Genomic DNA, 25371 nt, shown 5'->3' with positions numbered 1-25371 from the left:
ACACAAATATAACTGCTTCTTTGGACATTGCCTTTGTAATTTGTAACCATGTTCCGCCACATAGGACATTGTATTCTTAGGCTCTTGGTCTTCATTAAAATAAACAGTGAACACAAATTTATTTTCCTGATTTTTCCACAAAATCACAACCTTTGTGAGCATCATATTGCCCATCTACAAATGTGTCTTCAGATTGTTTGTGGGCAGTCTGTATCATGAAAAAACTATGCATGGATTTCAGATCTTTATTGCACCAAAATAAACGTATCTCTTGGTAAACTTTTTGAAGCCCTTTAGGAACTAAGAATGAGTCTTTAATATATTTTTAAAAGCTGCTTTTGAGAAATACCAACTGTTTTTGCTTTGTTTCTCCAGTTCTCCATAGATATGCACTATGCAGAATATAACTGGAGTATTGGTAAAGTTGTTTCGTTTTTCTGTAGCATTTATGTCTTCAGGTGATAGTCACTCCTAATTAGCTGAACTTCAGTTTGTGTGTCCTATAATACAAGGACAACTTTGTAAGTCAGGGTCTTTGGCTCATCGGTAACAGTTACTATGTACTCATTTAACTCTTTATCAATAACAGATTAATCATCAAACTACTGAATTATGAATACTTTAAGAGGCAAATATTGCTATTCAAGATTTTATTTTTATGTTAAATTTTTCTCATTGTATGCAAATTGTTATTTTTTTTTCTTGGAAACCTGAATGCTTTTAGCTTTTATTCATCTTCAGGGTCCAAAAATAGTTCTATGGGTTAATTTATACTATAGAATTTTCCTCTTCAGGCATTGTGACTTATTTTCTTTCTGCAATCCAAATTTTTATGTGGCATTTTTATAAATAATAGGATAAATCCAATTTACCCAGCTGTGTTGACTGTGTTGAAAAAAAGAAGATTGACTAAAAGTATGGATTTTAGTCATCTGACAGCTATCGTTTGGATGTTCAGTTTCCTTTCCTTGCCTCACTTTGGTAGTGAGAGGTGCTAAACATGCACAATGCCACCTACAAACCCTTGCACTGCCACCTGTGTTCCAGCAGAGGAATTGAGAACTACTGTGGAAACTAATGCTGTGCAAGCAATAGCCCAGGATGATGAGAAATTACTTTAGTACAGAAATTCTACTGCCTCTGAAGCAAAGAGGCCAACCTCCCTCAAGCTGCAGGCAGAACCCCTAACCAAAGAATGGGCTGTGTAGGAGCCTGGTGTGTATCGGACTCCTGTGTTACCTCCGTCTTTTTAGTCCTGTGTTTGTGTCTGTGGGGAAGCAGGGCGGTCAACAGCAAAATCTTTGAAGAGGTAGGAGGGCAATCACCATTCCTTGGCCTGTAGGTTGTGCCTGGCTCACCTGTTTTTATCTCTAGCCTCGCATAAAAGGCAGATGGGGGTGCTGTGTCTCTGTATGGTTCTTTTACATTATTATTTCTTGGTTCAGGTCATTATTGAGATGTGAATGCAGTTGGAACTCACTTTGTAAAGGATAGATGCAAGGACGGGCAGGGGCAGTCTCACCTCACCTGCAGGGCACAGGCCTTTAACTGATCAGCCCAGCCACCTTCACTCTCACTCAAGTTGTGTCATAGACGAAGTGCAACAGAGAAGATCAGCTCTACAAATGCTCTTCTGAATAGAAGTCAAGTAGGTGGCCCACCACCAAGACTGCCTTTGAGGAAATACTTGGAGAACTGATCATTATACTCTGCTTGGCAAAATGCGGTGGGGGATCTCAGTACAAAATACCTTGAAAACACTTCATTTTTTCAACCTGTCTTTAGCTGAACTCAAGAAAGTAATTAGAGTATGACCACAGTTGAACATTTTGAAATAGATTTTTAAGTTATTGAAAACTGCTTCTTGATTAGGGGGAAAAGAGGAATTTCTTGTATGTAGGATTTCTTAGAAAATCTACCATTTAAGAGGCTAAATCAGAAGATAAATACATGATTAATAATGAAAGATGATACTAAAAAATAAGACACATGCTCCTATAACCATTAGGATTTATCAGTCAGTAGCAATTTTAGATGATATTTAATAAGCAGAACTGCTTGTCCATCGGGCTTTTTTTTCTGAGTCAAACCTTTGAAAAACATCTCTGGGCTTATTTGTTTGTTGTTCTTTTTCCCCAATCCAATTTGTTGTTGTCAGAACATAAAAAATTGAACCTAAAGCCAGATTTCTGAATAAGATGACGTCTGAACAGCTGCTTTACTTAGTGATCCTGTGCAGTTTAGTAGCAAGGCTAAAATAAGCCCTCTCCTTTTGGGGGAAACAAGGTGGTATTCTGCTGAATGCTAGAATTTTATCACTCTGGAAAAAAAAAAGCTGCTTGAGAGACCTAAGAATATAAAAGCATTTGAGATCTCAGAAGGAGTTTAAATCAATGCACTGCCACAGTTACAGAGCAGATGAAAGAGCCTGCTGTCTCAATTGCCAGGAAAGTACTTAGAAACTCTCACTTTGATTTCTTCACGTAGTCCGTTACATTACCGCTAAATGCAATATATGGGGACATCATGACTTTGATGTTGTACAGCTCCAACAAATGGAAACTAATATGATAGAACAACTAAGATTTGTGGTTTTATGTGAATATACAAATATATCCCCATCTAGCTTCTTAAGTACTATATATCTCCAGGGGCTGCCTTTACACCTATATTTTTATAAAATTAAAATTTTGGTATTTTATTCATGAATTCTAGCAAACAATGCTATGTTTATATAGTCATAAAGGCTTGCAAGGAGATATTGTTATTCTGAATTATTACCTTAGCAGTATACATTGTAAAGCAATTTTAAAAGTATAGTGTAATTTTATACATCCATTTGTCAGTGCTGGTCAGAACTCAATTCACTGGGGAATTTCTGTGGAAAACATCCAATTTTTTGTTGTTTTATTTTTTAAATTTATTTTTCATCCCAAAGAAAACTTTTATTTAAGGAATATAGACCTCATGCATTTCATAAGTACAACTTAAGGAATATAGTAATTCTTCATTATTCTACCCACCCACTCTCCCACACCTCCTGCTTCCTCTGCCATTCGTAGTCCCATTCTCCACTAAGATCCATTTTCAATTAACTTTATACACAGAAGATCAATTCTGTACTAAGTAAAGCATTCAACAATTTGCATGGAAAAAAAAAAAAAAACAACAGAAAACAATCCAAAAAACAGAAAACCTGTTACTCAACAGTAGAGACAAGGGCTGTTCAAAGTCACTGCATCTTGAAGTTAATTTCACTTCTTTTTCTTTTTAGACACTTACTTAACTTTAAAGAAGCACCCAAGAATGATACATCTTTTGCTAGCACTTAGACAATTATAATACAACTCTTTTAGGACAGAAATCCTGAATGGGAAGTTAGTGCACAGTGATTCTTGTTAATATAACAATTAACACTCTTATGTATGACGTCAGTGGTCACCCGAAGATCTTGACATGATCTGCCTGGGCTATGGAAGTCTTTTAAATCCACAAACTCCATCAGTATCTAGACAAGGCCATAAGAGAAGTTCTCTCCTCACTTCAGAGAATAGTACCTCCTTTTTTTGATGACCACTTCTTTCCACTAGGGTCTCACCTGTTGGACCTCTCAGTTGCAGAGATGCCCACTTGCTCGGGAGGACACCCAAAGATCCAGACTCCAGACCAGTTGATGCAAAAAGCACGAGGTTTTTATTGAACGTTTGCGCAAACGGGCCCCCACCTCAGGCAGTGAGGAGCCCTGAGCGGCAGTTTCACACAGGTTATATAGGCAACGAATTAGCATATTCCTAATGCGCATGCATAGGATTGGTCAGTTCAGAGGGACCATTAGCATATGGAATGCAGTGGCAACACGGGATTGGCTGGTTCGGAGGGACAATTAGCATACCGGAGAGTGCTGAGGGAGAGTGCTGAGGAGAGTGCTGAGGAGAGTGCTGAGGAGAGTGCTGAGGGGAGTGCTGAGGAGAGTGGCAGCTCTGCTCTGGGCATGCCTAGAGGTTCTCTGAAGGGGATTGACTTTTCCTTCCCAGAGAACGTCCTGCCCGCTGGACTCTGGGGAACATCTAACCTCTTAAGAAGCCCCTGATATCTGCCCAGGCCTAGTTTCTTGTCCCTCTCCCCCATAAGGGTCCTTCATTCCCTCCTTTTCTTTTTGCAAAGATTTTAATCCTAAAATCTATTGGACCGGCCTGGGGAGAGCCTGCCTCACTGGAGGGAGGGAACTCTGTTCTTGCTGGACTGGGTTGGGTTCCACGTTAACAATTGTGGAGCATGGGGATTGGAAAAACAATGGGGAAAGGCCAGGAACATCATAAATATTAAACAGTTTTTGAAAGTCTTAGCTTGAGTGGGTTCTGAGTGCGCTGGAGCTTCCATTTGGCTGGTCTATCCGGATCCTCGGGGCCCTGGGGAGGTGGTGCTCGCTTCACGTGTGAGGCGTGGACCCAAGCAGCGATTCCGTCGACCTTGAGAGCGGTGGGAGTTGTCAACAGCACAGTGAAGGGGCCTTTCCACCGGGGCTCTAGAGTCTTAGATTGGTGCCTTCGGACACCAATGTGGGATGGTTGTCGTCTCGGGTTGGTAGGCTGCTGCAAGAGGTTTCCAGACCTGGTTCTGGATGATCTGGAGCGCTCTCAACCGGGCCTGTAATTTAGGGGCATCGGCAACGGAGTCACTGGCAAGGTCAAGCAAGCCTGCTACTGGTGGGGGCCCTCCATAAAGGATTTCGTATGGTGTCAGCCCGCAATGAGAGGGCGTGTTTCGGACCCGGAACAACACCATAGGGAGGAGTTGGACCCAGTCTTTAACACCAGTCTCCAACGCTAATTTGGTCAAGGTCTCTTTAATTGTTCTGTTCATTCTTTCTACCTGTCCTGAACTTTGGGGTCTATAGGCACAGTGCAATTTCCAATTTATGCCTAATGCTTTGGCCACCAACTGACTTACCTGGGAGACAAACGCTGGGCCATTGTCGGACCCGATTACCTTAGGCAAGCCGAACCGGGGGAAGATCTCCTCTATGATCTTCTTGACGACCACCCGGGCGGTTTCCCGTTTTGTGGGGAATGCCTCAGTCCATCCGGAGAAGGTGTCTACAAAAACTAGAAGATACTTATTCCCATAACTGCCCGGCCTTATCTCAGTGAAATCGACCTCCCAGTTGATTCCTGGTCGGTCTCCTCTTACCCTAGCTCCCTCCGGGAGCTTGAGGTGTCTGGCATTTACCTTGGCACACGGAACACAGGATTCAGTCACCTGCTGGACTAAAGAGTCAAGTCCGGGGATGTAATAAGACTGCCTATCTTCCTGTAAGGCTGCTTTTAGCTTTTTGTGTCCCAAATGAGTCCATTGATGGAGGCTGGTAATTATTTCTTTAGCCAATTGGTGTGGCAGGACTATTTTCTCTCCGAGCCTCCAAACCCTTATTTGTTCATCATACTCTGCACCGAGCCGCTGGATAGTATCTAAGTCTTGGTCCGAATAGAGGAAAGGTGGTTCCCTCGTTACTTGGGTGGGCTCAATTGTCTTTAACGGGAGCACCTGTTGGCTCAGGGCTGCCGCCCTAGCGGCCTCGTCTGCCATCCTGTTTCCCCTTGCTACGGGGTCGTCTCCTCGTTGGTGCCCGGGGCAATGAATTATACTCAACATTTTGGGCAGGAACAGAGCCTGTAGAAGATCTAGGATTTCCTGCTTATTTTTTTTTTTTTGACAGGCAGAGTGGACAGTGAGAGAGAGAGACAGAGAGAAAGGTCTTCCTTTGCCGTTGGTTCACCCTCCAATGGCCGCCGCGGTAGCGCGCTGCGGCCGGCGCACCGCGCTGTTCCTATGGCAGGAGCCAGGTGCTTCTCCTGGTCTCCCATGGGGTGCAGAGCCCAAACACTTGGGCCATCCTCCACTGCACTCCCTGGCCACAGCAGAGAGCTGGCCTGGAAGAGGGGCAACCGGGACAGGATCGGTGCCCCGACCGGGACTAGAACCCGGTGTGCCGGCGCCGCAAGGCGGAGGATTAGCCTACTGAGCCGCGGCGCCGGCTCTCCTGCTTATTTTTAATGTCCTTGCCTGCTGAGGTTAAGAGGCCCCTTAGCCGGTATATCTCCCCATGTACATGGGCAGTGGCGAAAGCATACCGACTGTCTGTGTAAATGTTGACCTTTTTGTCTTGTGCCAGTTTTAAAGCTTGAGTTAAGGCTATGAGCTCGGCTTTTTGAGCAGAAGTTCCAGGCTTTAAGGCACTTGACCAGATAACAGTTTTTCCATCCACCACCGCTGCCCCAGCCCTCCGCTCACCGTTCTGTAGAAAGCTGCTCCCATCCGTGAACCAGGTCATTTCGGCATCCGGCAGTGGCTGGTCGGTTAGGTCTTTTCGGGTGCCGTGGGCCTCAGTCAGGATTTGATGACAGTTATGGATTACCTGGGCCTGGGGCCCCAGTTCCGGGAGCAGGGTGGCCGGGTTTAAAGAGGTGGCAGTCCCAAACCGGACCCGCTCTGAGTTTAATAACATAGTCTGGTAATGAGTTATCCGAGCATTTGAGAGCCACCGATCTGGTGGCTGGCGGATAACTGTCTCCACAGCATGAGGTGCCACTATGGTGAGAGGTTGGCCTAGAGTCAATTTATCCGAGTCTTTCACCAGAACTGCCACGGCCGCTATCATGCGGAGGCACGGAGGCCAGCCGGCCGCTACATTGTCTAGCTTTTTTGAAAAGTATGCCACCGGCTTTTTCCAGGGTCCAAGCATTTGTGTTAGCACTCCCTTCGCCACTCCCTTATTCTCATCCACATATAATGTGAAGGGCTTGGTCATATCAGGGAGGCTCAGGGCTGGGGCTGACAATAGGGCCTTTTTATGTTGTCAAACGCCCGCTGTTGCTCTTCTCTCCATTGAAAGGGAGCATTGGACTTCGTGAGGGGGTACAATGGGGCTGCCAGCTCCGCAAACCCAGGAATCCAAAGGCGGCAGAATCCCGCACTCCCGAGGAATTCCCGCATCTTTCTGGCATCGGTGGGGGGTGGAATTAGAGCAACCACCCTTTTTCGGCTCTCTGTCAGCCACCGTTGCCCTCCTTCTAGGAGGTAGCCTAGGTAGGCCACCTGTTTCTGACATATTTGGGCCTTTTTCGCGGAGGCTCGATAGCCCAATTCCCCCAGTCTCTGTAGCAGGGCCCCGGTACCTTTTAGGCAGTCCTGCTCAGTTTCAGCGGCAAGGAGGAGGTCGTCCACATATTGCAGGAGGACCAGGTCCGGATGGTTGACTCGGAAGTCGGCCAAATCTAGGTGCAGAGCTTCGTCAAACAAGGTAGGCGAGTTTTTAAATCCTTGGGGCAACCTTGTCCAGGTGAGTTGTCCTGAAAACCCGGTCTCTGGGTCTTTCCACTCAAAAGCAAAGATGGATTGGCTCTGAGGGCTCAGTCTTAAACAAAAGAATGCATCTTTTAGATCTAACACAGTGTACCATACGTGGGTCGGAGGCAAGGTACTTAGCAGATTGTAGGGGTTGGGCACTGTGGGATGCATATCCTCCGTTCTCCTGTTAACCTCCCGCAAGTCCTGTACCGGGCGGTAGTCACCCGTACCAGGCTTCTTTACTGGTAGTAGGGGGGTGTTCCAAGGTGAACGACAAGGTTTTAAAATGCCTAGGTGTAACAGTCTCTGGATATGTGGTCGGATACCTTCCTTAGCTTCCTTGCCCATCGGATATTGACGAACTGACACGGGAATGGCCGTGGGCTTCAGATCTATGATCAAGGGAGGCCGGTTGACGGCCAGCCCTATTCCCGCAGTCTCTGCCCAGGCCTGAGGAAAATCTGTGAGCCACTTGGGGTCCAGGGGAGCCATGATGGACGAGGGCCTCTCGAATAATCGGTGTTCGTCCTCCAAGCGTAGTGTTAATACTTGGAGGGGCCGCCCTCCTGAGTCTGTGATGGTAGCTCCTTTCTCATGGAAGTGAATTTGGGCTCCTACCTTCGAGAGTAGGTCCCTGCCCAGGAGGGGGTAGGGGCAGTCTGGCACTAGTAAGAACGAGTGTGTCACAAGTCCTGTACTTAACTGGACCTCTCGATTGGTTGTCCAGCGATATAACTTCCCTCCAGTTGCCCCCTGAACCCAGGAAGTCTTGGAGCTTAAAGGCCCTTTTTCTGAAGTCAGTACCGAGTGCTGGGCTCCCGTGTCAATCAGGAAGGTTACCGGTCTGCCCCCCACTTCAAGGGTTATCCTGGGCTCAGGGGGGGGCTCCTGGCCCTGACTCACCTAGTCGTCTTCTTCCAGGGACAGGATTGGAACTGGTCTCTTCTTTGGTCCCTGTGTTTTCTTCGGGCAGTCTTTGACCCAGTGTCCTCTTTCTTTACAATAGGCACATTGATCTCTTTCCACCCGAGGCTTTCGTTTGTCTCCCAAGTCCCTATTCTGTCCTGGTCTACTCCTTTCTGTATCCTGCACTACGGTGGCCAAAATTCTACTAAGCTCTCGATTACGTCTTTTGTCTCTTTTGTCTTCCCTTTCCTCCTGCTCCTTGCGGATCCTTTCCTCCTTCTCCTCTCGGGTCTCCCTTTTGTTGTAAATCTTTTCTGCCTCCTTCATTAAATCTTGTATAGTATACCCCTGAAGCCCCTCTAGCCGCTGCAATTTATTGCGGATGTCCGGCGCTGACTGTCCTATAAAGGACATGATTACATCTCCCTGCCGGTCCTCTGCCAGGGGGTCAAACGGGGTATACATACGGTAGGCTTCCATTAATCTTTCTAGGAAGCCTGCCGGCGTTTCCTCAGCCCCCTGTACTACTGCACGTACCTTGGCCAAATTGGTGGGGCGCTTTCCAGCCCCTCTGAGACCCGCAAGGAGAATCTGGCGGTAAAGACGAAGTCGCTCCCTACCAGCAACGGTGGTGTAGTCCCAATCAGGACGGGTTGAGGGAAACGCCTCCTCGATTTCGTTTGGCAGTAGGGTCGGTCGGCCATCTGCTCCAGGGACGTTTTTCCGTGCCTCAAGGTAGACACGCTGCTTTTCCTCAGTAGTGAGGAGGGTCTGCAGAAGCTGCTGACAATCATCCCAGGTGGGCTGATGAGTCAATAAAATTGACTCGACCAGCCCAGTCAGAGCCTGGGGGTCCTGAGAGAAAGAGGGGTTATGGGTTTTCCAATTGTAAAGATCCGAAGCAGAAAATGGCCAGTACTGCATCTGGCCAGCCACCGAGCAAAGAGGAAAAGCCTGCGAAGTCCAGACGCTTCCCGAGCCCCCTGCCTGCCCCCGACGGAGGCGCAGGCGGCTGGAGGGCGGGGAAGGCGCTAAGACTTCTTCCCCTGCCCTCGTGGAATCAGGGGATGGTGCAGAAGGTTGCACATCCCGCTCTGGTTGTTGTGGGGGTTCCTGCGGGGGAGCAGGCTGGCCGGGAAGATAGGGTGGGGGAGAGTCAAAGAGCAGAAAGTCCTGATCAGCCGGAAGAACCGGTGGCTTGTCAGGTTTTGGATCTCGAATCTCCTTCAGAGGGTATAGGGAGGAGGTTGGCACAACCGGGATAGGAGGAGGGGGTATCGGGGAGGAAGGTATCAAAGGAGTTGGGGATGGCCGAGGAAGGGGTAACGGGGTCTGTATGGGCTCCATCGGGAAGGAGAAGGGTTCTATCCAGGGAGGGGGGTTACGTGAAAGATCCTCCCACGTGGTAATGTAGGGCACCTAATCAGGGTGTCCATTGGATCCTGGCTGAAAGACTCGCGCCTTAATCTGTAAAATAATATCGAGGTTAAAAGTGCCGTTCCTTGGCCAGCCGACCTCGAAGGCCGGCCACTCTGAGGAACAGAATTTTGCCCATTGTTTGCTTTTAACCTCCACTGAGAGGTGGCGCGCACGTTCTCGAACGTCCTTCCAGTGATCTAGAGTGAGACTTAAAGGGGTGGTTATTTGTTGACCCATGTGTGCAAGGATTTCAGCCCAAACAAAAAGAACAGCCAATGCACAGACATATACAGTAAGCAAGACAAACCACATGGCTAGGACAAATCGAACGCTATTGCGCTATTTTTGGGAGCGGCTGCCTGACCAGCCCTCCCCGGGAAGGAGGGAGACTTGGTCTCCGACCCACCTCCAGACCACCCCGGGAGCGTCTTCCGGGGGAACGGACCGAGGGTTTCCCCTACTGGTCTCACAGACCGGAGCGTCCTCCGGGGAACGGACCAGGGGTTGCTGGGCACGCCTGCCTCCCCTACTGGTCTCACAGACCGGAGTGTCCTCCGGGGAACGGACCAGGGGTTGCTGGGCACGCCTGCCTCCCCCACTGGTCTCACAGAGTCAGGTACTGGCCAGTCAGAACACTCAAGACGAAGAACAACAAACAGAAAACACTTAATTATACCTCCAACTGGTCAGCAGGGAATGGGTCTGAGGGCGACCTAAAATCCCCGTACGGGCCACCAAATGTTGGACCTCTCAGTTGCAGAGATGCCCACTTGCTCGGGAGGACACCCAAAGATCCAGACTCCAGACCAGTTGATGCAAAAAGCACGAGGTTTTTATTGAACGTTTGCGCAAACGGGCCCCCACCTCAGGCAGTGAGGAGCCCTGAGCGGCAGTTTCACACAGGTTATATAGGCAACGAATTAGCATATTCCTAATGCGCATGCATAGGATTGGTCAGTTCAGAGGGACCATTAGCATATGGAATGCAGTGGCAACACGGGATTGGCTGGTTCGGAGGGACAATTAGCATACCGGAGAGTGCTGAGGGAGAGTGCTGAGGAGAGTGCTGAGGAGAGTGCTGAGGAGAGTGCTGAGGAGAGTGCTGAGGGGAGTGCTGAGGAGAGTGGCAGCTCTGCTCTGGGCATGCCTAGAGGTTCTCTGAAGGGGATTGACTTTTCCTTCCCAGAGAACGTCCTGCCCGCTGGACTCTGGGGAACATCTAACCTCTTAAGAAGCCCCTGATATCTGCCCAGGCCTAGTTTCTTGTCCCTCTCCCCCATAAGGGTCCTTCACACCCATCAGGGCTTTCATGTAGGACATTTTTGTCCACAATGTCTTTGCTATCCATGCCTAAAGTGCTCTAGTGAGCTTTTCAGCCAGAACAGAATGCCTTATGGGCTGATTCTGAGGTTAGAGTGCTATTTAAAGCAATTGTCCTTCTATGAGTCTGCTGTGCAGACTGTTTACCATGTTGGAGCGTTGCCTTTTTAATTCTATCTATTGTTATTACCAGACCCTTAATCCTATACATATGTTCACTTCAACACTTAATATGGCATTTTTACCACCCAGCTTAAGGGGATTTGGGATCCCATGGCAAGTTTTTTTTTTTTTTTTGTAATAGTATTTTTATTAGATGCATGATATTCCATTGTATAAACACAAAATGATTTACATGACAATTTATCTCTTATTGGATATGAACTTGATTGTCTTTGCATATACGTAATTCTGCATATCTCTAAGTATATCCATGAAATAAATATCCAGAAGTTAGAATTACAGAAAATTAACGGTCATTCCTAGGTATTATAGTCTTTGATTCTAAAAAAATCATTCTACATCTTTTGGAAGATATTCTTTCCTCAAAGAATAAAACCAGGTTTTTGAGGTCTATCATATATATATATATATATATATATATATGCCATACATGTAAAGTTTTCTTTTCTTTTTTTTTTTTTTTTTTGACAGGCAGAGTGGACAGTGAGAGAGAGACAGAGAGAAAGGTCTTCCTTTGCCGTTGGTTCACCCTCCAATGGCTGCTGTGGCCGGCGCACCGCGCTGATTTGAAGCCAGGAGCCAGGTACTTATCCTGGTCTCCCACAGGGTGCAGGGCCCAAGCACTTGGGCCATCCTTCACTGCACTCCCTAGCCACAGCAGAGAGCTGGCCTGGAAGAGGGGCAACCGGGACAGGATCGGTGCCCCGACCGGGACTAGAACCCGGTGTGCCAGCGCCGCAAGGCAGAGGATTAGCCTAGTGAGCCGCGGCGCCAGCCGTAAAGTTTTCTTGCAGTCACATTTAAAAACAAGTAAAATACATTTAAAAACAATTAAAAATTAATTTTAAAATATTTCACTTAATTCAATATTTCCAAATATGTTATGCAATAAATATAAAGTATGTATCAATGGGAAACATCATTCTCATATTTTCATACTAAGTCTGAAATCTAAGAATATTTTAAGTTTTAAGTTTTTTTTTTTAGTCAGAATTACAAAGAGAGGGAGACAAAGAGACATCTTCCAACTGCTGGTTCATTCCCCAGATGGCCGCAACAGCCAGTGCTGTTGTCCAAGCCAAAGCTAGTAGCCAGGAGCTTCATCTGGGTATCCTACATGGGTGGCAGGGGGTCCAAGCATTTGTACCATCCTCTGCTGCTTATCCCAGGACATTAGCAGGGAACTGGCTCAAAAGAGAAGCAGTTGGGACACTAACCAGCACCCATATGGGATGCCAGCATTGCAGGCAGCAGTTTAACCCACTACACACAACACTGGCCTGTAAGTACATTTTTAGACCTAGAGCACATCTCAGTTCAAACCAGCAACATTTCAAAGAGCTACTCAAGTACATTTCAATATCTCCTTGAAGCGGTGGCTACCCTACTGCAGAGCACATTCCCCATGCTATGGCTTCCACTACCCTTCACATAGAAGCACCTAGAGAAAAGATCACTGGATAGGCTTTAATAATTTCCAGGAGAAGGAAAACCAAACACACTCATATATTGAAAAGAGGGCACTTTCAGGGAAGAAAGCGAACATCCACTCACCTCATAGCTCATAGATTTCCATTTTCTATTTCTTCATCCCTGGCATCTCAAGGGCACACCAACTGGCACGTAGAGGACACGAGTTGGCCAGTTGTGGAAGAGGTTCAGTTCTGGTCGGAGGGTCTCGCCGGGCATTGTAATAGCAGACCTGGCGGGCTCTAAAAGGGACGATCACTGCAACCGGAAAGTCCTGGCTTCAACTCTACATCTGGGATCCACCCCGCCTCACCGCCACTGCTCAGATTCGTGCTTTGGTTGGCATTCTGGTGGTCGGGGTGAGTCTGCTCAGAATCCCTTAAGGAGTCGCAGTTAACGATGCCTGGTTTGCATCTATGACTGGTGCTGGGCCGCGGCTGTGGGGTCCCTGGGTTACATTTCCCAGAAGCCCTTGGTGCAGAGGTGACTGTTTGCCTAGGAGTGCGTGGTTGGGCTGCTCTGCTCACACAGCTTGGGCACGAGCGTTCGGCCAATACTGAACCCTACCGGACCCACCCGCGAGAGGCCAGAGATTAGCGTCCAGAGCCTGGAGCAGGGGGCGGTGCCTCTGGGCAGGGGGTGCTGAGCCTGCGCAGTGGTGGCCAGTGCGCATGCAGGCAAGTGCGCACGCGTACCTCGTCATGCGGCTGTGTCAGACTGCGGGACTATGACGTCACCATTGCAGGTCCGGCTGTTGGAGGCTGTGTGAAGGCAGGTAGAAATTCGTGAGGTGGGTAGCTGTGGGAGAAGTTTTGTGTTCACTTTAGGGTTTCTGGCATCTCTGTTGGGAGTGTAATGGTGTTTTTGTTTTTTTTTTTTTTTTTTGGACTTTTTGAGTGAGACTGTGAGGGAAGTTTTGTGTGTGGTCACGGATCAGTGTTGACTGTTGTAGCAACTGGCAGGGAATGGGTACAGGATATTATCTCCATGTTTGTGGGATTGATAAAAGGGTCCTTCCCTGTTTCTGTCTCAGGGAGCAGGCCCTGTGCTTTTGTTTTTCCTTATTATTATCTCCTGGATCTTGTTAGGAGTTGTCTTAGTCTGGTTTAACGGAAAGGATCTCCGGTTTATTTTAGCTTACAGTGGAGGTTACAGGGTCAGGTGGTCCCAGGATTTTGTGCCTGGTGGAGGCTGCTAGTGTTGGGGTGCAGACAGTCACATTGTGAACCAGGAAGTGAGAGGGAGAAACTAGGCCACCTTGAACTCAGATAAATCAAACCTCTGGAGAGGACCAAACTCCTTGGGCTCGCCCACCTCTTAGCCACCAAAATTAGATCAAGGCTCCACCTATAATCCCTCAGCCATTAACATCAGTTCTTAAGAGTTTAAACAGGTGCGTGAATTTTAGAGCAACAAATCCTACTCAACCTATACCAGAAGTGGACACATTGGGCATCCTGAGTGAGTGGTGTGCACCCTAAGGCTGACTGCGAGTCCTAGGCTTTCTAGAGGCTTGTGAATATCATATTACTTTTGCTCCTCTCTCCACCCATCTTGTTGTGAGCGCCTCAGTTCCACAGAAATGCCTCTCAGGTAGGAACAAGACCCAAAGTCAAGATTTCTGGTGAAGAGAACCTGTGCCCTACACCAGGCCTTAGTGTGAAAATTAGAGTTGAAAGTTGTCCTGTTTTAGCTCCTGTAAGACAAGGAAAACGCCCCCTTACATTCCCTGAATTGCTCTACCTTCAGATCCCCTTGTGCAGGAGCTTGGCCCGTCTCTGATCCTGGGGTCTGCTTTCCTTGATTCTAACTCTAGGTCTGTTACAAATACTGGAAAGGAGGATTAAGACTATTCCTCCCTCCCTCCCACGAACCCACCCATCCACTCTTTCTTCCTTCCACAACCCTCCCCCCCTTTCTTCCCAGAGAGAGACCATCCATTGGTTCATTCTCCAAATGTTCACAACAGCTAGGGCTGGTCCAGGCGGAGAACTCCAGCCTGGTCTCCCACATGCAGATCAGGGACCTAAGTATTTGGACCATCCTCCACTGCCTTCCCAGGTATATTAGCAAGAAGCTGGGTCAGATGTGGCCCAGCCAAGACCCAGCCCTGCAGCCTGACATAGGATGACAGTCTCGCAAGTGGCAGCCCAATCTACTGCACCACAGCGTGGGCCCCGAGACTGTCGTTTTTGTCCTGGTCAGTCAGGGCTACAAGATAGGATCTGTATTTAGTGATTTCTTCCTTCTCTACTTCTGCCATTTTGGAGAAAGGTATCATGGCAAGTTTTTATACTGTACCCTTAGAAATATATCCATAGGAATGTATGCAGAACTGTATAGCTTTAGAGTTACAAACATCATACACTTCACAACTTTAGGAACATAGTGATTCTTCCCACTGTGTCTGCCCTCCCACACATACTTCCAACCATTCTTCCTACTCACTCTGTTATTCCCACTCTTATTTTTTACTGAGATCTATTTTCAATTGACTTTATACACGTATGTTTAAGTTTTTATCAAGTAAAAAGTTCAAAAACAGTATAAAAAAATACTTTTCCTTGACCAGTGCCGCAGCTCACTAGGCTAATCCTCCGCCTGCGGCGCCAGCACCCCGGGTTCTAGTCCCTGTTGGGGTGCCGGATTCTGTCCCAGTTGCTCCTCTTCCAGTCCAGCTCTCTGTCGTGTCCCGGGAGGACAGTGGAGGATGGCCCAAGTCCTTGGGCCCTGCACCCGCATGGGAGACCAGTATTGGCACAGCGCACCGGCTGCAACACGCTGGCTATAGCAGCCACTTGGGGAGTGAACCAACGGAAAAAGGAAGACCTTTCTCTCTGTCTCTCTCTCTCACTGTCTAACTCTGCTTGTCCAAAAAAAAAAAAAAATACTTTTCCTCAACGGTCAAGACAAGAGCTGTTCAAGTCATTGCTTCTCAAAGTGTCAATTTCACTTCTACAGATTGCCTTTTAGGTGCTCTATTAGTTATCACAGGGCATGGAGACCGTGTGGTATTTGTCCCTTTGGGATTGGCTTACTTCTCTAAGTATGATGTTTTCCAGATTCATCCATTTTGTTGTAAATAACTGGATTTCATTTATTTTTACAGCTGTGTAGTATTCCATGGAGTACATATCCTATAATTTCCTTATCCACTCTTCAGTTGACCAGCACGTGGGTTAATTCAATGTCTTTTTTTAAAAAAGATTTATTTATTCATTTGAAAGTCAGAGTTACACAGAAAGAAGAAAGGCAGAGATAGATGGAGAGAGGTCTTCCATCCACTGGTTCACTCCCCAGTTGGCTGCAACGGCCGAAGCTGTGCTGATCCAAAGCCAGGAGCCAGGAGCTCCTTCCAGGTCTCCCACATGGGTGCAAAGCCCAAGGACTTGGGCCATCTTCTACTGCTTTCCCAGGCCATAGCAGAGAACTGGATTGGGAGAGGAGCAGCCGGGTCTTGAACCAGCACCCTTATGGGATGCCAGCGTTTCAGGCTAGGGCATTAACCTGCTGCTGCGCCACAATGCCACAACTTCATGTCTTAGCTATTGTGAATTGAGTTGCAATAAACATGGGGGTGCAGATAACTCTTTCATAGGCTGATTTCATTTCCCTTGGGTAAATTCCCAGGTGTGGGATGTCTGGGTCATATGGTAGGTCAATATTTACATTTCGGCCAGTGCCATGGCTCAATAGGCTAATCCTCCGCCTTGCGGCGCCGGCACACCAGGTTCTAGTTCTTGTCAGGGCACTGGATTCTGTCCCGGTTGCCCCTCTTCCAGGCCAGCTCTCTGCTGTGGCCCGGGAGTGCAGTGGAGGATGGCCCAAGTGCTTGGGCCGTGCACCCCATGGGAGACCAAGATAAGCACCTGGCTCCTGCCTTCGGATCAGCGCGGTACGCTGGCCGCAGCACGCCAGCCGTGGCGGCCATTGGAGGGTGAACCAACGGCAAAGGAAGACCTTTCTCTCTGTCTCTCTCTCTCTCACTGTCCACTCTACCTGTCAAAAAAAAAATTTTTACATTTCTAAAGTATCTCCATAGTGTCTTCCATAGTGGCTTTACCAGTTTACATTCCCACCAGAAGTAGATTAGGGTACCTTTCCCCCACATCCTCACCAGCATGTGTTGTTTCTTGATTTCTGTATGAAAGTCATTCTAACTGGGGTGAGGTAAAAGCTCATTATGGTTTTGATTTGCATTTCCCTCATCCTTAACCTTTTTTTCATGTGTCTGTTGGCCATTTGGATTTCCTCTTTTGAAATATCTGTTTAAGTTATTTGCCCACTTCTTCACTAGGTTGTTTGGTTGTTAAGTTGTTAAGTTAATCAGGCTTTTTGACTATAACTGCCCTATAGTATGTCTTGAAGTGTGATATTGTCTGATATTGTGATGCCTCCAGCTTTGTTTTTGTTATATAAAATTGCTTTAGTTATTCAGGGCCTTCTGTATCTCCATATGAATTTCAAAATCATCTTTTCTATATCTGAGAAGAATGTCCTTAGTATTTTGATTGGTTTTGCATTGAATCTGGAAATTGCTTTTGGAAATATGGACATTTTGATGATATTGATTCCTCCAATCCGTGAACATGCAAGGTTTTTCCATTTTTTCTATCTTCCTCTATTTCTTTCTTTAAGGTTTTATAATTCTCATTATAAAGAAGTTTAACATCCTTGGAATAAATTTATATTCCAAGGTATTTGCTTTATTTTTGTGGCTATTGTGAAAGGGATTGATCTTAGAAGTTCTTTTTCAGCCATAGCATTGTCTGTGTTTTCAAAGGCTGTTGAGTTTTGTGTATTGATTTTACATCCTGCGACTTTACCAAATTCTTCTATGAGTTCCAGTAGTCAGTGGAATGCTTTGGATCCCCTATATATAGAATCATGTCATCTGCAAATAGGGATAGTTTGACTTCCTCCTTCCCAATTTGTATCCCTTTGATTTCTTTTTCTTGCTGACTGGCTCTGGTTAAAAATCTCAGGACTGTGTTGAATAACAATAGTGAGAATGGGCATCCTTGTCTAGTTCCAGAACTTAGTGGGAATGCTGCCAGCTTTTCCTCATTCAATAGGATGCTGGCTGTGGGTTTGTCATAAATTGCTTTGATTGTGTTGAGGAATGTTCCCTCTATACAATTTGCTTAGAGTTTTCATCATGAAAAGGTGTTATATTTCATCAAATGCTTTCTTTGCATCTATTGAGATAATCATATGGTTTGTGTTCAGCAGTTTGTTAATGTGATGTATCACATTGATTAATTTGTGAATGTTGAACCATCCTGTATACCATACTTGTTCCAGGTGAATGATATTTCTGATGTGTTGTTGCATTTGATTGGCCAGAATTTTGTTGAGGATTTTTGCATTTATGTTCATCATGGAAATTAGTGTATAGTTCTCTTTCTCAGTTGCATCTTTTTCAGGTTTAGGAATTGAAGTTATGCTGTCTTTATAGAAGAAGTTTGGAGGATTTCCTCACTTTCAATTGTTTTGAATAGCTTGAAAGAATTGGAGTTAGTTCTTTGAATGTCTGTAGAATTCAGCAATGAATCCATCTGGTCTGGGTTTTTCTGTGTTTGAGAGGGTCTGATTCAATTTCTGTCGTGGTTATGGGTCTGTTTAGGTTTTCTATGTTCATGGCTCAATTAGGTAGATTGTATATGTCCAGGAATCTATCCATTTCTTCTAGGTTTCCCAGTTTGTTGGCATAAAGCTCTTTGTAGTAATTTCTGATTATTCTTTTTATTTCTGTGGTGTCTGTTGTTACACTTCATTTTTCTCCTCTAATTTTATTAATTTAGGTCTTTGCTCTCCTTTTTTTTTTTTTTTTTCGGTTATTTGGACCAATGATTTTTTTTTTCCAAAAAACCAGCTCTTCATTTTGCTGATCACTTGTATTTTTTTGTTTCAATTTTGTTAATTTCTTCTCTAATTTTAATTATTTATTTTCTTCTACTAGTTTTGGGTTTGGTTTGCTGTTGTTTTTCTAGATCCTTGCAATGTATTGATAGCTCATTTATTTGGTGCCTTTCTAATTTCTTGATGTAGCACCAGTTGCTATAAACTTTCCTCTTAACACTGCTGTTGCTATATCCCATAAGATTTAATATATTGTATTGTCATCTTCATTTGTTTCCAGAAATATTTTGATTTCTATTTTGTTTTATTCAATGACTCAGGAGTATGTTGTTCAATCTCCATATGTTTGCTTATGTTTTATGGATTCCTGCAATGCTGATTTCCAACTCATTCCATTGTGGTCAGAGATGATGCATGGTATCATTTAGAGTTTTTTGAATTTGCTGAGATTTGCTTTATGGCCTATCATGTGGTCAATCCTAGAGAAAGTTCCATGCACTTGTGAGAAGAATTTGTATTCTGCAACTGTAGGATGGAAAGTTCTGTAGGTATCCATTAGGTCCATTTGGTCTATAGTGTCGATTAACTCTGTTGTTTCCTTGTTGATTTTCTGTCTGATTAATCTGTCCATTGCTGAAAGTGGGGTATTGAAGTCTCCCATTATTATTGTATTTGAGTCTCTGTCTCCCTTTAGATTCCTTAACATTTCTTTTAAATCTCCATGTGCTCTGTAATTATGTGCATATACGTTTATAATAGTGTATTCTTCCTGTTGAATTGATCCCTTAATCATTACAGAGTGCCTTTCTTTGTCTCTTTTAACAGTTTTTGTGTTAAAGTCTATTTTGTCTGATATTAGGATGGCAACATCAGTTTTTTATTCGTTTCTGTTAGCATGGAATATTTTTTTCCATCCTTTCACTTTCAGTCTGTGTGCATCTTTGTTGGTGAGATGTGTTTCTTATAGGCAGCAAATAGATGGATTTTTTAAAAATCCATTCAGCCAATCTGTCTTTTAACTATAGCATTGAGGGCATTTATATTCATATTGACTATTGATAAGTAATGACATTGCCCTGCCATTTTTCCATAAATATTCCTTTTTTTTTTTTTACTTTGGATTTCCTTTGTACTTTTACTGGGATATTTTTTCCTTTACCTTTTTTCATAGTGCTGACTATGTTATATGTTTCTGTGTGCAGCACATCCTTAAGCATCTTTTGTAGGGCTGGACAAGAGGCAACAAATTCTTTCAGTTTCTGTTTGTCATGGAAGGTCTTTATTTCACTTTCATTCATAAATGAGAGCTTTGTAGGGTATAGTATTCTGGGTTGAGAGTTTTTTTTCTCTTAAGACTTTGAATATATCTCACCATTCTCTCCTAGTCTGTAGGGTTTCTGATGAGAAATCTGCTGAGTCATTGGAGACCTTCTGAAAGTAATCTGGCATTTCTCTTAGTGCACATTATAGAATCTTTTCTTTATGTTTTGCTGTGGTGAGTTTGATTACAATGCATTGTGGTGAAGATCTTTCCTGGTCATATCTATTAGTTCTATATGCTTCTTGTACATGAGTGTCCCTTTCCTTCTCCAAATTAGGGACTTTTTTATTACTATTTCACTAAAAAGATTTCTAATCCTTTCTCTCTTGCCATGCCTTCAGGAACTCCTAGAACACATATGTTGGGTCATTTGATATTATTCTATAGATTCCCAATAGTGTTTTTTAGTTTTCTAATTTCCTGTTCTTGTTTTTTGTCTGACTATATAATTTCCTGCAATTTGTCTTCTAAGTCAGATATTCTTTCTTCTTCTTCACCAATTCTGTTGTTAAGGCTTTCCACTGTATTTTTTATTGTTCTATTGAATTCTTTGTTTCCAAGATTGCATTTTGTTTTCTCTTTAAGATCTCAATTTTGTGGGCAAAATTTTCTTTCATGTTATGGACGGATTTCATTTGTTTGTGCATTTGCTTCTGATTACTTCTAAGTCATACTATGATCAATTTTTTGAATTCCATTTCTGGTATTTCTTCAAACTCTTTACCTTAACAATCTAGTATTGAAGTGTTGTATTCTTTTGGGGCTGTCATGTAGTGTTCCTTATTCTTGTTTCTTGAATTTGTGCATTTATTATTTGGCATTTGTGGAAATACTCATTGGTTTCTTTGTTTTTTTGCCATGGTGGCTTTTATCTTTGGATTATGTCTGTGTGGTTTGTAGAATGTTTGCTTTCCGGAAATACCTATAGGCGTGTGGTGAATGTGGCTAGGGAGCTCTGTCTAGTGCTTCAGGGTGAAGGGAGTGTTAAGGTGACACCTAGGTTGGGTGTGGTACTAGTCCTCTCTCTCTCTCTTTTTTTTTAATCAGATGGGAGGTTTTTCTGTTCTGTTGGCATAGACTCAGCTCATTTCTTCTTCTCAAAGGAGACCAGTGCCTGGGCACTAGCCCAAGTGGGTCTAATATTCATCCACACTTCCACAGGGACCACACAAAGAATCAGTGCAGTCCTTGATGCAAACAGATTCCCCAGCAATGTCCTTCATTAGGGAACCAGGGAGCCCTGAGTATGTGGAGCCTCCCACATTGACTGCCCAAGACCCAGCCATACCCTGAGCCCTCCCACACAGCCTCAGTGTTTTCAAAGCCCTGCAGTCTCAGTGTTTAAACAGTCCTGGCACACAAGCCTCCCACAGTCATGAGCACTCAGCCCCCATCAGTTCACCCCACCAGACTAAGGAGTCTTCAGTCATCTGGTTGCTGGGCATGGACACAAGCTAGTGCAGCTGTTATGTATGTCTGAAATGGTGCCCACTCTCTATTGTCTTGTTACAGGACGCCATTGCAGGGTGTTTGGGGAGAGAGAATCGTGCCCCACCTTTTTGTTGTCCTCTAGTTTGGGGGATAGATACACTATCCCCCACAGAGCTCCAAGTTGGATTCCCTCCAGGCTTTTCCTGCAGCTTATCAGTGGCTTGGGCTACTGCAGTCTGGTCTTAACCTCTCTCCAAAGCTATTGCTGAGGCTCTCGGCTGCTGGGGTCCTGATTTGTGTTTGTCCACACCTTCCACATAGGTCTGCTGTGTCCCTCTAATTTGCATGAAGTTTCCTCTGCCATCTTCTCCCTAACTCTTCCCTGAAACTGCACTCTCTTCACTTTTTTTAAACCATCTTTTCCTAGACTAGAGCGGTAAGCTCCCTCCCTACTCCTCTGTCTCAATCCAAATCCCCAATGTTTTTAATCAGTTGGCGTGGAAACATGGAATTGCACATGCTTTCTATCTAAAGATAGCAGAGGTATGTTTATCAGTTACAGAAAGAAATCTTCAAATGGGCCATCTAAATGTTAGGATGCTAAAATTAAAAATTTATAGATTTCTGTCATCATCCATTAAGTAATAAATTTGAGATCATTTTATAATAAGGTGCTTCTTATGAAAATTATGTCTGTACTTATTTATTTATGGAAATCTTTGATTATCATGGTGAATACTTTGATGTTTATAGAAAAAAGGATAAAAAGAAGTAAAGATAAAAAGCTCTGTAGCAGTCAAAAGTTCTGAGTCTTACTGTTGGCCCTACCACTTAGTGATCTTCTGAATGTGGACATGGCACTCAATGTTAAGTTTGATTTCCTCACTCATATCACCGTCTCTGTCTTTCTCTCAGAACTGATACATGGACTAAGTCAGGGAATACTGGAGAGTCAGTGCTACAGCAGAAATGGCTTTGGGCTATGTGAACATGGACAGATCATGTCACCTCTTTTGTCTCCTGATCTGTGAGATAAGAAGCATATCTGAAAGATGTCTAAGGTCCCTTTGTGCTTACTCATCGACATGTTAAATCTGTACATCACTGTATGAATATTTCTGACTTTTTAACAGTGTGCTTGGAAAACTGTAAAACACTCAGTAAAACATAGCATGTTTCACATTGTTAATGTTTCAACTCTTTTATCAAAATAGATTAGTGAGGAGAGATATAGGATCTTTTCCTTTTCCTGGAGAATCTTTGAGAATTGGATGGATTATCTTCCTTATTCATTGTTCCCTATATCAGAAGATGTTTAAGCCTCTTCCCACAACATCAAAGTATGCTAACCATTGGAATATGATAACCAATACAGAAGAACTTCCATTTTTTCTTAAACATATTTAATCACCAGTATTTATTTTAATAATGAATTTACCAAAAACTCTGAGACTAATTTGGGCTCAATTTTAAATATTATTCGTGCATGTAGTCTATAAGCACATATTTCTAAGAACTGCAGAGTCTTTCCTTCTGTGTGATAAAAATTGAAAAGGGATAATAATGGTCATTGATTCATCTGAATTGTGTCTGATAGATCAAGATCCCTATTTTAAAACTGTGTCACATTTGAAATAACACTTCAAAAAGGTGCTACTTTATTACACAAAAGCACAGGCCAGTGTCAGGGTATTCTGCTTCTGCAGAATTCTTCTTTGTCAATTTTTTTTACCTGGAATTACTCTTTTTTAATCTAATTTGGATTTTATGTGATAGTTTCCTAGTAAATTGCCTTCCACATTTCAAGGAATTTATCTGGCATATTTTTTACAAGCAAAACTTTACATGTGACACTTTAAATTCTAGTTTACCTGGCAATACCTATGAGATGTAGTACCATTCTGTCTGAGCTTTACAATTTCCACAGCACTCCTGCCTTCATGATATAATTTAATCCCCACACAGTAAGAGATTGTCATGTTCCTCTCAGATTGGGAAGAGGTATCTATGTTGGTGAGGAGCACAAGAGATTGTAGATCAGCTCCACTTTAACAGCTCCTGAATGACAGAGCTGGATCAAAGGTACCAAGCTTCAGACAAGACCAAGAGTTCTTTTATTTATTTATTTTTTTGATCATTACTTAATGCAAATAGAAATAAAGTCCATTACATTCTTTTTTAGCATTAGATCAAAAAATATTCAACTTTAAAAATTTTATGCTACCTAATTCATGCTGAAATGATTTATTCATATTATGAAATTTATTTTTGGTGCCAACTAGCTTACTAAGTCCTAGTTACTATTTTAAGTACTTAAGCATGTTGCCATTTAGTATCCTATGTGCTAAGTATTTGATTTCAATTTTTTAAATGAACAAAGTTGTTCATGGTTACACAGCTAGCAAGTGCTTTGGAACCCGGTTTTACCTCACTTCTATGTGCATGCTCTTAACCTCTTGATATGGCCTAGAAGCCACTAGATTTGACTTTGACTTTAAGAAGTAGTACTGGGGCCAGCACTGCTGCACCTACATCCCATACAGGCACTGGTTCATGTCCTGATGCTCCTCTTCTGATCCAGCTTTCTGCTCATAGTCTGAGGAAGCAGTGGGAAAGCAGTGGAGGATGGCTTAAGTGCTTGGGCCCCAGCACCCGCCTGGTGGACTCGGAAGAAGCTCCTGACTCCTGGCTTCAGATCAGCCAACTTGGGCCAATGTAGCCATCTGGGATGTGAACCAGGAGATGGAAGATCTCTCTCACTCTGTCCCTCCCTCTCTCTGTCTCTAACTCAGCCTTTCAAATAAATAAATAAAATCCTTTTTTTTTTGAAAAAAGGAAATAGTACCTCAAATTTGAGCTCTTCATTTTTAAAGCACAATTATTACTCCTTTTCCTACCTAAATTTGGTTTATTCTGAGTATGAAAAGAAATAGTGTTTGTCAAGGAGATTTTAAAAATGTAAATCTCCCCAAATGGGCAATTTACTATTAATCTGATTCATCTCTTTTAATGAAAAATAATGAGAAGCAATAGCACCCCCCTCCGCAACTCCTCCCTTCTCCCCCACCCCCTCTGTCACCTCCTAGGCCTCTGTACAGTCCCTTGCATAGACAGACTTTGTGGAAATTCAGGGCATGGTGTCAGACCTCTGACTTCAAGTTGCGCTGCACCTGGGACCACCCCCTACTCGTTCACTGCATAGGGCTGATCCTGCTGAGAGTCTGGGGCTCCTGTTTAAAATAGCTCGCTATAGGGATATTCACACTTATAGAAATAATTAATAGTGGCAACGATGCTTCTAATGGCACCTGATGCCCTGCTGCGAAGAAAGATAAACCAGCCTTCACCATAAAGAACTTACAAATTATACTAAGCAAACACGTTAACAGCTATTAAGAGTCCTAATCAGAGCTGTTAAACAAACAATTAGGAGATGTCATATAAAATACACCCATTTAGTCATCAGCTACATGTTTGGCGCTTTAAAAGGAACCGTTTACCTTTGAGACAGAGATAAAGCCTTCAATGGAGTATGAAGGTTTTGCAACAACAACACACCTTTCTGAGCATTTCTGTTTTTCTGAGATCACATTCCATGGATAAGGTTCTATTCTCAACAGTTTATTCCCAGCCTAAGATTTGGTGTTTCAGTTTATTAATATTTAATCAGAAAATTACTCATGTTTCTCCACATAAGACTTAGTAGAAGCAGTGCCTGTTTTAAAGGGTCATAAAGTATTGATATATGATCTAATAGTAAAAATTAAGAAGGAGTTATTGTTTAGAAAAATTCGACTTGGTGGATAGCATTTCAGGTTAGGATGAGATTTGTTACTAGCAGTGATTAAAACTTCACTATTCCAAGTGTGGTCCACCAGCATCAATACCATCTGGAAGTTTGTCATCAACTCAGGATGCCACTGCTAGATCCTACTCCAAACCTACAGAACCAAAATCTATGTTTCAATAAGCTCCAAAACTAATTTATATGGCTAATAGAATTTTGTTCAGAAAATATTAATGTGCAAAGTTTTTTCTATCAGAAATTCTATCAGAATAAAAAATAGATTTAATCTTATTGAAAAGTAGAAATTTTTTTAAAAAAAGAAAAG

General features: G+C 43.9%; 2 protein-coding genes across 2 annotated transcripts in view; one reads left to right on the top strand and one right to left on the bottom strand.

Moving 5' to 3' along the window:
• Window positions 1-25371, top strand: part of DPYD (dihydropyrimidine dehydrogenase) — a 1003571-nt gene that overhangs the window by 832168 nt on the left and 146032 nt on the right. The gene's annotated exons all lie outside the window — the stretch shown is intronic.
• Window positions 2466-13348, bottom strand: LOC133760498 (uncharacterized). Its single transcript, XM_062193034.1, is given in 6 exon segments — window positions 2466-2562; window positions 4565-5691; window positions 6020-6852; window positions 6855-9132; window positions 12793-12887; window positions 13213-13348. Coding segments are annotated over 6 exon segments (4566 nt in total).

The sequence above is a fragment of the Lepus europaeus genome, chromosome 5 (genome assembly GCF_033115175.1).
Source record: "Lepus europaeus isolate LE1 chromosome 5, mLepTim1.pri, whole genome shotgun sequence".
Lineage (NCBI taxonomy): Eukaryota > Metazoa > Chordata > Mammalia > Lagomorpha > Leporidae > Lepus > Lepus europaeus.
Note: the sequence above shows the minus strand (reverse complement) of the source record. Positions and strands in the feature narration are given on the sequence as shown.